The sequence below is a fragment of the Pristis pectinata genome, chromosome 10, assembly GCF_009764475.1.
Source record: "Pristis pectinata isolate sPriPec2 chromosome 10, sPriPec2.1.pri, whole genome shotgun sequence".
Lineage (NCBI taxonomy): Eukaryota > Metazoa > Chordata > Chondrichthyes > Rhinopristiformes > Pristidae > Pristis > Pristis pectinata.
Window position 1 is genome coordinate 63056087 of NC_067414.1, and position 15081 is coordinate 63071167.

The window sequence follows — 15081 nt, forward strand, 5'->3', positions numbered from 1 at the left end:
TAACAATTTCTAAATTTGCAGATGACACAAAAACTTAGCACTATTATGAACTGCAAACAGGAGAGTGAAAGATCGCATTTGGATATAAAAAGGCTGGTGGAACGGGCAGACACATGGAAGATGAAGTTTAATACAGAGAAATATGAGCTTATATATTTAGGTAGGAAGAAAGAGAAGAGGAAAGGTAGAATAAATGAAACTATTCTAAAAGAGCTATAAGAGATAAGGACCTGGGGTACTTATGCACAAATGATTGAGAGTGGTCGGGCAGGTTGAGAAAAGGGCTTTATCAACCTAGACAAAGTATAAAAGCCGGGAAGTTATGCCAAACCCTTATAAAATGCTGGAAATTAAGCACTGGTAGGAAAAACAGAAATCCCATTTTTTTTAAATGATGAGAGACTTAGAAACATTGGTATTCAGCGGGATATGGATATCCTTGTATTCAAAGCACAGGAAGTTAACATGCAGTTACAGGAATTACTGCAATTTCATAGAACCATGGCGAGATTGCAACTAGAATGCTGTGAACCATTTTGGTCACCATACCAAAGAAAGGATGTAGTTGCCTGAAGGCTTATTATTTCTAATTTCCAGAATGCTGTCCTACAAGGAGAGATTGAATAGAATATAAAGACACATATTTCCAGAGTTTAGAAGTATGGAGATGATCTCATTGAAACAAATAATTCTTAAGGGACTTGATAGAGTAGATGCTGGGTGGAAGCATCCACTGTCTAAGGAGTTTACACCGGGCAGCATATTCTTAGAATAAGTGGCCGGCTATTTAGAACTATGATTCTTTTGCATGTTCTGACCCAGAGGGCTTTGGACACTCATTCACTGAGTATATTCAAGAGACAGATTGAAGTACTTTTGGATATTATGGAAATTGAGGGAGAAGGAGGTTCAGTAAGAAGACACTGTTGATCTGACTACTCCAGGTCCTGTTTCTTAAGCAGGTGGAGTAAACATTGTTCCCTCAGCATTGTATATGGATATACTCACATTTAAATGTCACTTAACCTATCAGCCTGCAATCTTACCTCTAAAATTTCAAAGAACTATCTAAAACATAAGTATATGAAGCTGTAATATTTAGTACACAGTACGAACCTTCTTGTGGGTATTACTGACCCATTAATCTTGAGGAGTAATTTTCCTCTGGATAAGAGTTACAAACAGGACAAACATCCCTCCCAAATTATGAATAGTTAGGTGGAAATAAAACTGGTAAAATTTTTAAGAGTAAAATCAGCTGCCACATCTCACTGATTCATTTACTTAATTGTCTGTCCATTTGAGTGCATTAGAATTTGGTTTAATTATCCTGTATCACATAGCACATTGTTCAATTTTAATATTTTATCTGGCAAATTGTACAATCTCAGAACAGCAAATATTCGATTGCTTAAAGGGAAAAGCAAGTTGTAAGTTAAACCTAATCAGCTTTCCAATTCAATCTGAGGAACCTATTTTTAAACTGTAAAGTCTGGTCTACATGGGTCTTCCAAAAGCTCATGTCCATTAAAATCTAAAACCTGCTCTGAATTCCAGTGGAAAATTCTAAATTTTTACAAGAACTTTTCTTTTGGCAAAATACAACTTCAACAGCAATTCAGTAGTTGCTACAATATATTTTAATGCCAGTTATTCAAACCCAAAACCAGAATTTCAGCAATACCATCCCTTTCCATAGTAAATGTATGCTTTTATTTTTAGATCCATCAAAATGAACCTCTGGTGAAAATCGTTGGTAAGTTAATTTTTGGATAATAGAAATATAGTTAAAAATAGAAAAGGACACACAAAAGTCGAGAAACAATGGGGCTTCAACAACGATAAGGAGAAACTGGTTAACATTTGGAATGTAGTCTCTTCAGCAGAAAATGCAAATATACTCCTATGAGTTGCTGATGAATCATGTGCAGTTGTGCAGAAGTTTCCGTATTTGTTTGTTACTTAAAAAAAATTATTGCTTTCGGAAATGAAAAGCACATACCTGCCAATAATTCACGTCTTTCCAAAAAACTCCCAGATGTACTGTAGTCACGTGAGTAGCTTCCACTTGGTGGTTTGGCTGAACTTTGGTGATCCTGAATGGAATTTTGTGTCTGAGCAAATACTCTTTCCACATCTTCACTGATGAAAATGTCATCCAGTGCATTTGGGCTATTCATATCTACCATATCCACATCCGTTATCACTACATCCTAAACAAACCAGTTCAGATTGTTTAAGAATTTAATTATAATCAGTGTTTTGTTAAATTTATTTTTTTTACATGGCATTAAGAATACTTCAACATAATGTATTTTAGTAGTTGACACAAATAGTCATATGTTTAACTAGACCAGAGTTGCTGTTTGAAACCAGGCAGTGGAAGTTTCAGTGCGTGAACTCAAAGCTCAGCACCACTATGTCATCTCATGAAATGCCCTATATATTAAATGCAAAGGCCCAGTGTATCCACCATGAAATTCATTTGAAATCAACATAATCATCCCAAAAATTCTGAGGAGTTTTCAGCACAAATGGCTTGACTTTCAGTGAGCTTCTGCATTAGTTCTAAAATCCACATACTTAAAGCAGATCCCACCCACAAAACTACTAACAACCCCAAGGAGAAGCTATCAACATTGCTAGATGGACTTATTTGCAGATCTGTGAGGTGCTTCCAAAAATTAAAACAGACTTTTTGGATCTATAGCAATAACAGAAGTTTTGAATGTATTTTAAGCTCACCAATGAAGCAATTTCAGTATGTTAACATATCTAAAAAAGTTTAGCACAGATTCTTGACTATTTGGTCAACTGATATTGACCTAAGTTGGTTGGATTTTGTGATGATCATTTTTAATCAAAGTCTACATTCTGAAACAAAAAAGAATCTATTTAAAGAAAAGCAAAAAAATTAAAATGCTGCTTCATTGTGCTAGCTCATTTCATCTTCCATAATAGACAAATCAGGTTTGGGGGGAAAATTTCAAAATGGGCACACTTTGCAGTAAAATCACCCATAATACCCAATGCAGAAACTCTACTTCAATATGATTAAGATGTGTATTTTTGTTGGTGAACATGAGATTTTACTCCACACCTCAATTTAAAAAGCTGACTGCATGGTTGAATTTGCAGTTTACTGTGACACTACTCAGATCAAGATGATGTTCGGTTCTGATACTTTGTCTGACCCTGTCAGGGGTGCTCTAAGTAGCCTTTGTGGCTAAGGGAGGAAATAAGTGGAAGAAAATGCCAGGGTCTGCATATCTGATTGGTATCTGCTGGAGGCCGCATTTGCAGCCAAAGTCAAACATGGGGCCAATGCCTTCATCTACCTGCTGACACTCTCACTCTGGAAGGAGGATTACTATGTGTGTCAGACTGGAGGTCTGCTAGTACTCAATTGTGCAGCTTGAGGAGGTGGGGGGGGGGGGGCTGTGGTGCAGGGGGATTTATAAAGTAAGTTTCTCATTTTACACCTTAAGTCAAAATGTTGTCCGGACCCTTTATATAGAATTGTCATCCTTCTGATGTGGATACTTTGATGCACCAATGACCGGAAAAGTACAATATGAGAAACTTAACAGATTAACATTTTATGTTTTATATTTTAAAAAAATATTTTCTACTACTTTAGAAGAATTTACAACAAATTGATTAAGGCTAAAGTGGCCAAGGATTTTCATTAACTGGCCTTAATATTCCACTATGGAATTAATAGGTAAATGTTCATTAAATAAGAACAACCTCTTCAGCAAAAAAAATCTACACTTCAATTTTCTTTCAAAGCTCACCTCTTGAGTTTGATTAGCTTCTGTAACTACCGTTGTCATTATTTCTTTCTCTGCAATTACACTTGACACAGTGAAGGATTCTTCATTGATGATGGCAGCTCTATGGTCAGATATCGTGGTTGGAATGTTAGAACTAGCACTACTCATTTGAGTAGCAGGAACAGTAGTGTCATAATTGTTGTTAGCACCACGTGGCATGAAATTATTTTTTCTGAATTCAGGAACAAGCTCATCAAAGTCTTTTGAAATGGTAGAGGAAGACATAGGGCTGGTCACTATTGCAACAGTAGTGGTGTTAAAAAGTAGCAAATCAGGATGCACCAGCACTGTGCTCAAATCTTTAGTGACATCTTGACTTGAGATCTCAGTTACAGGTATTTGGCTTGAATAATGTGGACTGCTTGAAGCTGTTGAAGGAACTGTGTGATATGCTTTTGTATACTCTGCCGTGGAATAGCTTTTTTGCAGCACAAAGCCATCTGCAAACAAAACCAGAAAAAGGAATAGTTAGACTAATATCTACCACTGATGCAAAATTCTGAAACTGATTGGCGCAAAGTTCTGCTGATGGTAGAAAGGCAGAGGTGAGGAATTAGCTACCTGGTCGTCAGGAAATTTTTGCTAACCATGATGTAATAAATGATTACCAGTAGCACAAAGTCCAAGAATCATTGTATAGGGTTGCCCTATCACATGATGACTGTAGACTTTGTCATTGCTGAGTAGTATGAACACCAACTCCCCAAGATTTTCCCATTCAAAACAAGACTCCACCATAATCAAAATTTGGGGCAGACAAATCTAACTGGATCTGGATACATGTATAAAGTCCATCTGGTGTTTATGGTGAGTGGTCCACCTTTCTAGTTGTTTAGCCTTGTTTTGGGGTAGAGTGCATGCATGATTAACTGCACCTCAAACAGGAACTTGTCAGATGCCTCAGGTACTAATAAGCAATTTATTACTGGCACATAATCTTGGTTATGCTCTGCAGATGCTGGTAATGGAATATATCCTTGCTCAAGGAGAAAAGAAAGAAAGCTTAAGGACAAACAAAAAAAGGCAAATCAAATTATTTATTTTTTGCCTTTTCTCTTTCCTGGCCCTTACAGAAAGCCTCAGTGTATTCCTCTTGGCTCATACAAAATGCTGGTGATTTGCGGCACAATGTACTTGTTAAAATTCTCCTTCTTGCCCTGCAGTAGCAGGTATACCATGGTGACAATAGGTACTTTCCCTTTGCTGTAATAGTAGGATAGCTGAGACAAGCTGATTTCCTACCTGTCACGACATAGCCCATCGCATCAGCACTTACCTCAGCACTTCCCTCAGATTTTGACGGTGAGAATTTTAAAGAGTTGTCTCTAACTAAATGTTATCTGCATTAACATTCTAAGCAAAAAAAATCAGATTAAAAATGTCTAGAAATAATATGACACTAAAAAGAAACACTCACCACCAGAACCAGAACCAGAACCAGAGTAAAAGTCATCATCATCATTTTCAGAATAGCTGCCAGACGCTTCCAGTTCATTGGGCCGCTCTGTTGGACTGACAGCCTAATATGGACAAGCAGAAATTTACAATTATGGATGCAAGGAAGAAAAGAAATGTTCCATTTTTGCAATTAAAGTTTCACAATCTTGTATTCATTCATGAATATGCAGGGAATGGAAGGATATGGATCATGTACAGGCAGAAGAGATTTAGTTTATTTCGGTATCATGTTTGACACAGACATCGTGGGTTGAAGGGCCTGTTATATGCTGTACTATTTTATGTTCTATGTTCACTTCTGGCCTTGCTTTTGATTTTTTTATTTCAAACATTCAAAGCATTATAAAAGAATGATTTTGATTATGATTTTTGAAATACATAAATTGACTTGCTATAAAAAACACCATTGTCCTCTCTGTTCTAGTGAATGGACTTAAAATGGTTAAACATCCTTTGAGGTTGCAGAATAATTCATAAATGAAGTACAATAGCCTGATCTCCTTCACAGTTCAGCTGCAGACATTAAATAAACCATTTCAAACAAAGTACTGGTAATTAAAATCATACAGCTGAGGCTTGCAATATATGTGGTTTCACTTCAAAACTAATATCTTCCTGTTGACTGAATTATTTCCCCTTCCGCCTACAAAACACATTGGAAGAAATGTTACTTGATTTCTTTTTGGGGGATTTGCACAGAGCAAATGGTCTGATATTGATTAGCCCTTAGTTTGATGTATGATTCTTCAGAGCAAAATTCATAACAGCTTTTAAGAGGACAATGGATAAATATTTGAAGCTGGATACTGGGAAAGGGAAGAAAGTTGATTAAGCAACTACCCCTTTCGGAAGTAAAGCAAACCAAGGTTCCACTTTTACCACCAGATGTTAGACAATTAAAGATCTGGGCTCACGGACCAGTACAGCTTCACTGTTCACTTCGAGTTTCAACTTCTGTTGTGCCATTGTGTATTCTTATACCTGCTCCTTCCCTCACCATGGCATTTAGTTGTCATACTGGGGAGATGCCACGGAAATACCAAGATGGTTTTAAAAATTTTAAACTGCATGCTCTACTCTATAAAAGCTTTAAATATAAAAGGAAATCATGAAAAGAGGAGAAAGATTTCAGCAGTGCTAAATGTACTATTTTTCGATGAATTCATTTCTTTGGCATCTGGTTGTTGCTGTTAAAGTCAGCATTTATTGCCCATCCCTAATTGCCCTTGAGAAGATCGTGATAAGCTTCCTTCTAGAAGCACTGCAATCGTTTTAATGAAGGTGCTCCCACAGTACCACAGTGCTGTTTGGTAGGGAGTTCCAGGATTTAGATCAAATGACAATGAAGGATTGGCAATATATTTCCAAATTAGGGTGGTGGTCTGATCTCACAGCCTTTGCTTTATATGTTGCTCTCAGCTGTTTGTTTATGTCAGTTATGGCTGAAAACTGGCTTCCATGACGGTGGGGATCTCGTGAGGAAGCAAGGATGGATCATCCAATCAGCACCGCTGGCTGAAGGTGGTTGCAAATGCTTCATCCTTGTCTTTGGTGCTTACATATTGGGTCATGCCATAGTTGAGGATGGGGATGTTGGTGGAGTCTCCTCCTCTTGTAAAATCTCTTTAATTGTCCACTGCCAATCACGAATATATTTAGTAGTATTACAGAGCTTTGATCTGATCTGTCAGCTGTGAGATCACTTAGCTCTATCTATTGCTTGCTGGTTTCACTGTTTTGGCAAACATAGCCCTGAGTTACAGCTTCACCAGATTACTGCCTTATTTCTACATACACCTGGTGCTGTTCGCTGCATCGCTGCTGTTGTCGATAATCCACAATGCCAAGTTTTAAGCTGCCACATCCATCCTGAATCTGTCCCATTAGTATGACCGCAGTGCCACTCATTAGGGGTGACTTCGTATGAAAATGGGATATCAGCTGTACATTCAGGGAGTGATAACCTTTGCATTCAATAAAGAGATCCAGTTCAACGCATGCAACCACATGACTGCAGTCCATTTATCCCTCAACCTACAGAATCCTGGCACATTTCATGCTTGCAATGCATGCTGCGCTCTGATCGAAGAGGAGACGAATTCCTCTCTCCTTTATTCAAGTACATCTGTATATCCCGCATGCAGCAGTGAGCTGCAAACCATGATATGTGGTGTGTGTGAGCACCACTGCCTGGAGCCTAAGAGTTAAGTGGGACATTGACCCATGTCTCCACAAGTAAGCTATAACAAACTTGTGATTATTACTGGAGCCTGCAAAGGTTACCCATCAGAGTCACCACAGTCTTGGACTACCTCAGCCTCTGAATGCATTATTCTTCAGGCATTATAAGGGCATAATAAGGGCATTATTTGGGGGTCTTGAGCCTCCTCATCAGTGTTCCTCTTCCTTCAGCTCCTCATCTTTCCCTTTTGCCAGTTTCCTCCTGTTCCTGCGGAACCACCACCCAAACATAGAATCATAGAATAGTACAGCACAATACAGGCCCTTCGGCCCACAATGCTGTGCAACTCAAAATAAGCAGCAACGAAAGGCTGTGTGACCTCAGAACTGACCCAAATTCAGCACACGACTTCACCATATAAGATGAAGTGACCTCTGCCCTAAATGACTCCCCAGCAAACCTGTGGGTATTTGATGATCTCCTTAAATACAGAAGGTGCAACTTTGAGTTGCTGTTAAGACTTGTTTTCCTATATTTGGTCCACACTGAATGTTAACTATACATCTGTGATTCAGTCTCACAGGGATCCACCAATGGGGCACTGCATGTTGATTTACATCACTCGTGTGTGCTCCAGTGAAAGGCAAACTACTTGACAAGAGCAGTTGTTATCCAGTTTATAAAAAAAGCTACCAAGCACATTTTGCAATTGATTTATGTAGCTCTTAAAAAATAGACTAAGTGATTGAATTTTTATGTCTTTTCAATTCATGGCCATCAAATAAATCTTTAATCGATGTACAGGCTGTTCCCAGATTAAGAACGCCCGATGTATAGACACCTGTATATACAAACAAGCTTCCATAATATTATTAAATTCAGAAGTCCAATGTACATACATATGTTCATTCCTATGGACAGCAGAATGTGCATCCTCTCTCTCTCCCCTTTTAGTAATTGTTCTTTCTTATCAGTCTTATGTGTTTTGATACCATTCATTACATTACTGTAGAGGTATGGTTACCATATTGAGTATTTTTTGTGTATTTTGTGACATATGGACAAAATCAACTTATAAAAATGGAACCCTCTCGTTACCTGGCGACAGCCTGTATCTTGGGAGCAGCAAACATTTAGGATCTTTTGTGAATTAGACATTGAAAGTGAAAACTAGATATTACAGATTAATATCACACAAAATTTAGGCTGCTTGAATGTAAAGCAGCAAAGTTGAACTGAGACTATCTAAATGCTTAGGTGTATTGAGTAGGAGTTAAACCCACTTGCACACAGTTGGAAATAAACCATCTTCCTAAATACATTCAGGTTATCAAAACAAGCTTAGTAAAGTGCTCATTTCAGATTATGGGAAAAAAGAACCTGCATTTATGAAGAGATTTTTATGATCTCGAGAAGGCTAAGCAAGAAAGCAAGGTGAGTGTAAGGAGTCCAGAGCAGGATAGAGATCAGTCACCCTGGCCACCTTTGGCCAACTTAGGATAACAGTGTTTGAAGATCAAGGCTCTGACTCAGCTCAAAGTTCATGTTCTACCAACAGCACTGACACCTGCCTTCCCGTACACTTGAGACTTGGGCTACCTGCAGGAGGTACCTGAAAGCATTGGAGAACTACTACCAATGTTGTCTCCAAACAGCCCTCCAAATCCACTGGCATGATTAGTGAATTGATATCAGCGTCCTCTCCCAGGCCAACAACTGCAGCACTGGGAGGGCCTGATTCCATCCTAGCAGTTTTGAGTTGCAGACCACATTGTTACGTGCCCAGCATTGGAATACTGAACCAGACATTGTAGTCCAGGCTCTGTCATGGCAAGGGATCACCAGATGGACAGAGGAATAAAGGATATTTTCAAAGCCTCCTTGAAAATGTGTAACATCCCAACTGTCTTGTCGGAATCCCTGGCCCACGGCAGATTAAAATGGAGGAGCCTTTGGGATAGCAATGAGAACCTTAAGTCCACCTATCCAGAGCACAAAATAACCAGCGCAAATGGTGGAATGACACCATCTCCCACTTCCTGGCCTACTTCCAGCTGTGTCTGAGTCAGTGGATCCCACAGTGGCCTCATCAGCCACCTCAAAACCCACAGGACTCGGTAAAAGCACGTAATGCTCCATCCCAAGGGACTGTCTGGTTAGAACAAGAAAACAGCTGGGCAAGATGGTACCCAATGTTGTGAAATGTTAAGTCATTCACTCTGTAAGAATGGAAAAACAACATTGTTGAAGGATGAGAGATTTGGTATGGTGGAAAATATGGGATCTGGATACATTGGTTCAAGAAATGCAGAAAGCACGCACGCAGGTATAGCAAGCAATCAGGAAGGCAAAGTTTGCTGTCCTTTGGAATAAGGACGTTGGAATTCAAAAGTAAGGAAGTCTTATTTCAACTATACAGACTATTGCTGAGAACCTGCATACAATTTTAGACTCCAAAAAGATGTGGTCCCTTCTGAATCAGATTCGCTCAATTGGTTCCTGGGAGGTTGTGTTGTGAGGAGCGTTCAAGTAAGATGGTTTTCTCAGATTAATTGAGGTAATCTCATAGAGATACAAGAATTCTGAGAGGGATTGACTGTAGATGCTGAGAGGCAGCTTCCTCAAGATGGAGAGTCGAGATGCTGAGATCAAGGCTCCCCATCTATGGGAATAGCCATTTCAGATGAGAAGAATACCTTCTCCCAGAGGATGTGACTTTTTGGAATGTTCTACCTCAAAGGGCTATGGATGCTCAATTGTTGAGAATATTTGAAGCTTAGACCAAAGGACAAGCAATCAAGAGATGTGGCTTGGGTTGGAAAGTGAATTGGTGCAGAATCAGCCAAGATATTTTTTTGACAGAGATAGATGGATAAGATTATGATGCCTACTCCAAAGTTTGTACATTCTCTCTGTGTGTCTGCGTGGGTTTCCTCCAGGTCCTCTGGTTTCCTTCCGTATTCCAAAGACATACAGGTTAGGACCTGTGGGCATGCTATGTTGATGCTGGAAGAATGGCGACACTTGCGGGCTGCCCCCAGCACATTCTCAGTAATGCAAAAAGATGCATTTCACTGTGCGTTTCGATGTACATGTAACTAATAAATAAATATCTTTCTTAGGTTCTGAAGAAAATACAGCTACTAGTCTGGCCTCAGTAAGGCCTCACAAAACAGCAAGGTAATAACCAGCTCAATTGTATTTTTAGTTGTGTTGTTTCTTGAGAAGCTCAATGCAGAAGCCCAGATTTCAAAATAGTGACACAAAAAAACCCATCAAGTTATGTCATCTTATGAAAGGAACACAACTTGAGACAAACATTAAACTGAAATACACCTGTATTTTTAGTGAGGTAATAATAAAAACTTTTACTCCATATGTTCTATGTTTCTGCAAAACCTATCAATATATTTTAATATACTTGATTGGTAAATTATTTTTCGCAGCAAGGGCTGCCATTGAACTTTATACTTTGAATATGTTTCAGTAAAATGGAGTTGGGTTGGCAGGGAAAGGTGCAATCAAGTAAGTATAAGATTATATTTCAGAGCCACAAACAAGGTTTGAACTTTAATTATTTTCGATTCAGACGTACCCTTTCAACTCTTCCCCTTTTGGAGAAGAAGGTATCACTGCTATAAAATTCCAGTTCAACAATTTACAAGCTAGCTTCAGAAAATGGTTAGAATTAGTCAGAGAGTCACATTCCCCAGAACTAGGAAATCTTTACAGGAAGCAGAATCATTCTTTTAAGTTTCAGAATTGATTCCACTGAGGGACTAATGTCTTAGCCTCAAGGGTGAGCTGACACATAAAATCTGGTATTTCATGAAAGTTAAAACTGAGCATTTAATTAAATTTCAAAATATATGCACAAAATACCCCTGTCTAATTTAATGGTGACTGGTAGATTTGGAAACAAAAATACATGCGACCCCCTCATTACAAAGGGGTTGTATTCCTAGAAAGCCATTTGTATTGCCATTTTCTGTAATGTGGAAGCCCCATCCTCTATGCATGTGTCAAGAAACACGAGTTGAAATAAAAAAGTTTACTTTTTTTCACATAACTTCCCTGAAAGTGAATTTTATTCCATGTCTCAAATATTTGGATATTAATATGTGAATTCTATAAGGGCGAATTTCCGTAACCCGAACGGCTGTAACATGGGTCTCCTGTACTGGCTTTTGTCAGGATGTATGGTTCCACAGTTTTAGAGTCATTTTGTTGATACTAAAATAAATTCAAATGATTAATTTCAGTATTGCATAGCAAGCCATAAGTTTCTTTAAGATAATTCTTAGTACGGTACCCAAGTTAATTTAAACTATCTAACAGTATCCTTTGATGTGATATATATTGAGATGCCAGCATTTTAGAGGAATCTGATCAGGTTTCTGCTAATACTCACCAGCTTGTTCTCACTTTACATCCCTACATTTCACTGCCTCTGTGCTTGTCTGAAACAAGTCATTGTATCATAAAGCACGGAAACAGGTCTTTCAGCCCAACTAGTCCATCTCAACCAAGATGCCCATCCAAGCGAGTCCCATTTGCCTGTGTTTGGCCTATATCCCTCTAAACCTTTCCTATCCATGTACCTGTCCATGTGCCTTTTAAATGTTGTTAATGTACCTGCCTCAACCACTTCCTCTGCAGCTCATTCCATATGTGAACCACTCTCTGGGTGAAAAAGTTGGCCCTCAGGTTCCTATTAAGTCTCTCCCCTCTCACTTTAAACCTACAGTATACCTTCTAGTACTTGATTCCCCAACCCTGGAAATAAGACTGTGTGCATTCACCCTATCTATGCCCCTCATTTTTTTCTACATTTCTATAAGATCACCACTCATTCTCCTACGCTCCGATGAATAAAAATCCTAACCTGTTCAACTTCTCCCTATAACTTAGTCCCAGCAACATCCTTGTAAATCTTTTCTGCACTCTTTCCAGTTTAATGGCATCTTTCCTGTAGTAGGGTGACCAAAACTGAACACAATATTCTAAATATCTCATACAACTGCAACAATTCCAACTTCTATACTCTATGTCCTGACTGTATTTTAATGGTCATGACAGCAGATTATTGACCTTAAATGTCATCTTTGATTTTATCTCCAGAGATACTGCCTGAATTAGTGAGTATTTCCAGCATTTTCTGCTTTCAGTTCAGATTGCCAGCACACGCAGTATTTCCTTCTAAGTTAGCAAAAGAGTAATATATTTGACTTCTGCAGAAATATTGTAATACTGAAAATGTAAATATTGAGAGTTGGAACCACTGCTGTTTGCTACTATGGTAGAGAATCACTTACATATTATCAAGCTGTTTGAGATCTTTTACATGGATCAAGATAATTGGATTTCTATCAATTTGAACCAAAGATTAGTCAAAAGAAACTGATCACTTCAGGTAGGGTAATGCAGTTTAAAATAGAATTTGCATTCAGCAGAAGATCAAGAAAAATGCCATAAAATGCATTTTAGTGATATCACACCAAAGTATTCCTTTAGCGGATTTTTAAAAAAATACAGCCTTCATAACAGCAATAAAATTAGTCATTTTCTGCATGCATGAGAAAATAAAGGGAATTTAATAGGTGAAATATGGTTGGAATTACAGTATGGCAGGTAGATAACTCTAATTTATCAAAGATTCCATACCTGATATCTGTGCACTTAGACAAAATGAAACAATCATCCAATCTTCTCCAGCCTTTAATGTATCCCATACCTCTATGCATTCACTTAAAATCCTGAGGTCACCTTCAAAACCTTCATATTCTCACTTACTCTATCCTTATAATCTCTCCTAATCCTGCATCTTTGTTTATAACCTTGGTTATGGTAATCAAATAATGGAAAACAATCAAAGCACAGTTACTTTTCTTTTGAAGTTACTTTCAAAACTGGATTGCCATGAGTTCATCAGATGTCCGTCACTAACAAACTCAACAAGATAACACTGCCACCTTTTCATATGCTTTGCAGTGGTTGGGATGTTTTATGAAGAATACACTGAAATCTGCTTGAAGCTTTTTTGGGGGAACCTTTAACTCACTTACAGGATGTTGGCATAACTGTCAATGCCAGTAATTATTGTCCACCCCAATTGCCCCGAGAAGGTGAGCCACTTTCTTGACTTGCAGCGATCATGGTCTTGATGTTATTCTTGCAGTGGTGTTGGGGAAGCAAATTCCAATACAGAGACTCCCCAGGTTATGGAAATCCTGACTTAGGAAATCTGACTTTACACAAATTCTTCCATTAATTTTTAAAGAATTTTTTCAAGATAGGAATGTTAGTTACAAAAATGCAAACATCTTCAGGCATTATGGAATAGAGGTAGAAGCTAATTTATTCAAAAGGCAACTAATCTTCAAAAAAAATGTTTACATGTAACCTCCCTAAGAACCATCGTTCTTAACCATTGTCTGTTAAGAACAGCAGACTGCCAGTTCATAGCAAGAGGCCACTGAAGAGATTTGTATTGGAAACTGACAAGGCAATCTCTTCTATTGACACTTGTAAAATACTTTTTCAAACAATATAACATCCATTGATACTTTAGGGTCATTGAAACTAGCCTTTGGATGTGAGACGTTCTGATTCTGCACCATTGTAACTACACAGGGGAAAACCATAAATGTTCATGTTAATCAACCCTCATTGAAATTGTTCATTTCTGACTTAAAACAGATCACCTCATTAACAGTTATTAAGAACGGAAGCTTCACATAACCTGGGGACTGCCTGTATTCAGATCCAGCAGAAATGAAGCAGCAGTGATAGAATTTCAGGTTAAAATTATGTGAAATTTGAAGAAGAACCTACAAGTTTTTATGTTCCCATGCACCTATTGTCCAAATAACAAACTGCTGGAGGAACTCAGCAGGTTGAGCAACGCATATGAAGGGAAAGGTATTGTCGATGTTTCGGCTCAAGGCCCTACATCAGGATTCTAACTTTAAAACAGAAAATGCGCAAGAGGTTAATCAATGTCTGACTGATAATTTTCAGAAGACAAATCACCTGAAAAGTTGTACCCAAAGCATTAACACATCTCTTTCATGTGCTGACTGACGCTTTGTGTTTTAATTTCATGGGCAATGAAACCATTGCATTATAGAAATCCTGGTCAAACGCTTGTAAACCTTCTGAAGAAAGTTGGCAGAAAATTCACCTGATCCAATCCAAAACAAACGTAGATCTAGGTTCCAGATTTTATGACACTTTATTCTACCCAGGGTTCAGGTTTAAGAGAGCATTGAACTGGTCATATGACAAACATCAGTTGTGTTTGTTTATGTAAAGAAATACATACTGGATAGAGGAAGGTGACCTTGTAAAGGCAGAAATGTTCATGTTTTACAATATGCTTGGTTGCTCAAAAATGCAAGGTATTCAAATACAGCTTCAACATTCACACAATCAGTCCATGATAAACTGTTTTATGCCCAATTACTGTGGGAGGTGGGAGCTGAATAATTTGGATGGATTACTCCTCAACAGGACTGGAACCATAAGGAGTTTTCTAGCCTTTTTGGAGAGGGTTAAACTAGCTTGGAGGTTGGGGAAGAAGAGGGGAAGGGGCGTGGAACCTGA

The 15081-nt window shown here is 38.3% G+C and overlaps 1 protein-coding gene across 1 annotated transcript in view; it reads right to left on the minus strand.

Moving 5' to 3' along the window:
• LOC127575404 (syndecan-3-like) overlaps positions 1-15081 on the minus strand; it is a 39602-nt gene that overhangs the window by 2525 nt on the left and 21996 nt on the right. Inside the window, exons 2-4 of the mRNA XM_052025246.1 lie at positions 5254-5356; positions 3798-4276; positions 2003-2213 (exon numbers count right to left, since the gene is read on the minus strand). Coding sequence (XP_051881206.1) covers positions 2003-2213; positions 3798-4276; positions 5254-5356 — 793 coding nt within the window. The remainder of the gene's footprint in view (positions 1-2002; positions 2214-3797; positions 4277-5253; positions 5357-15081) is intronic.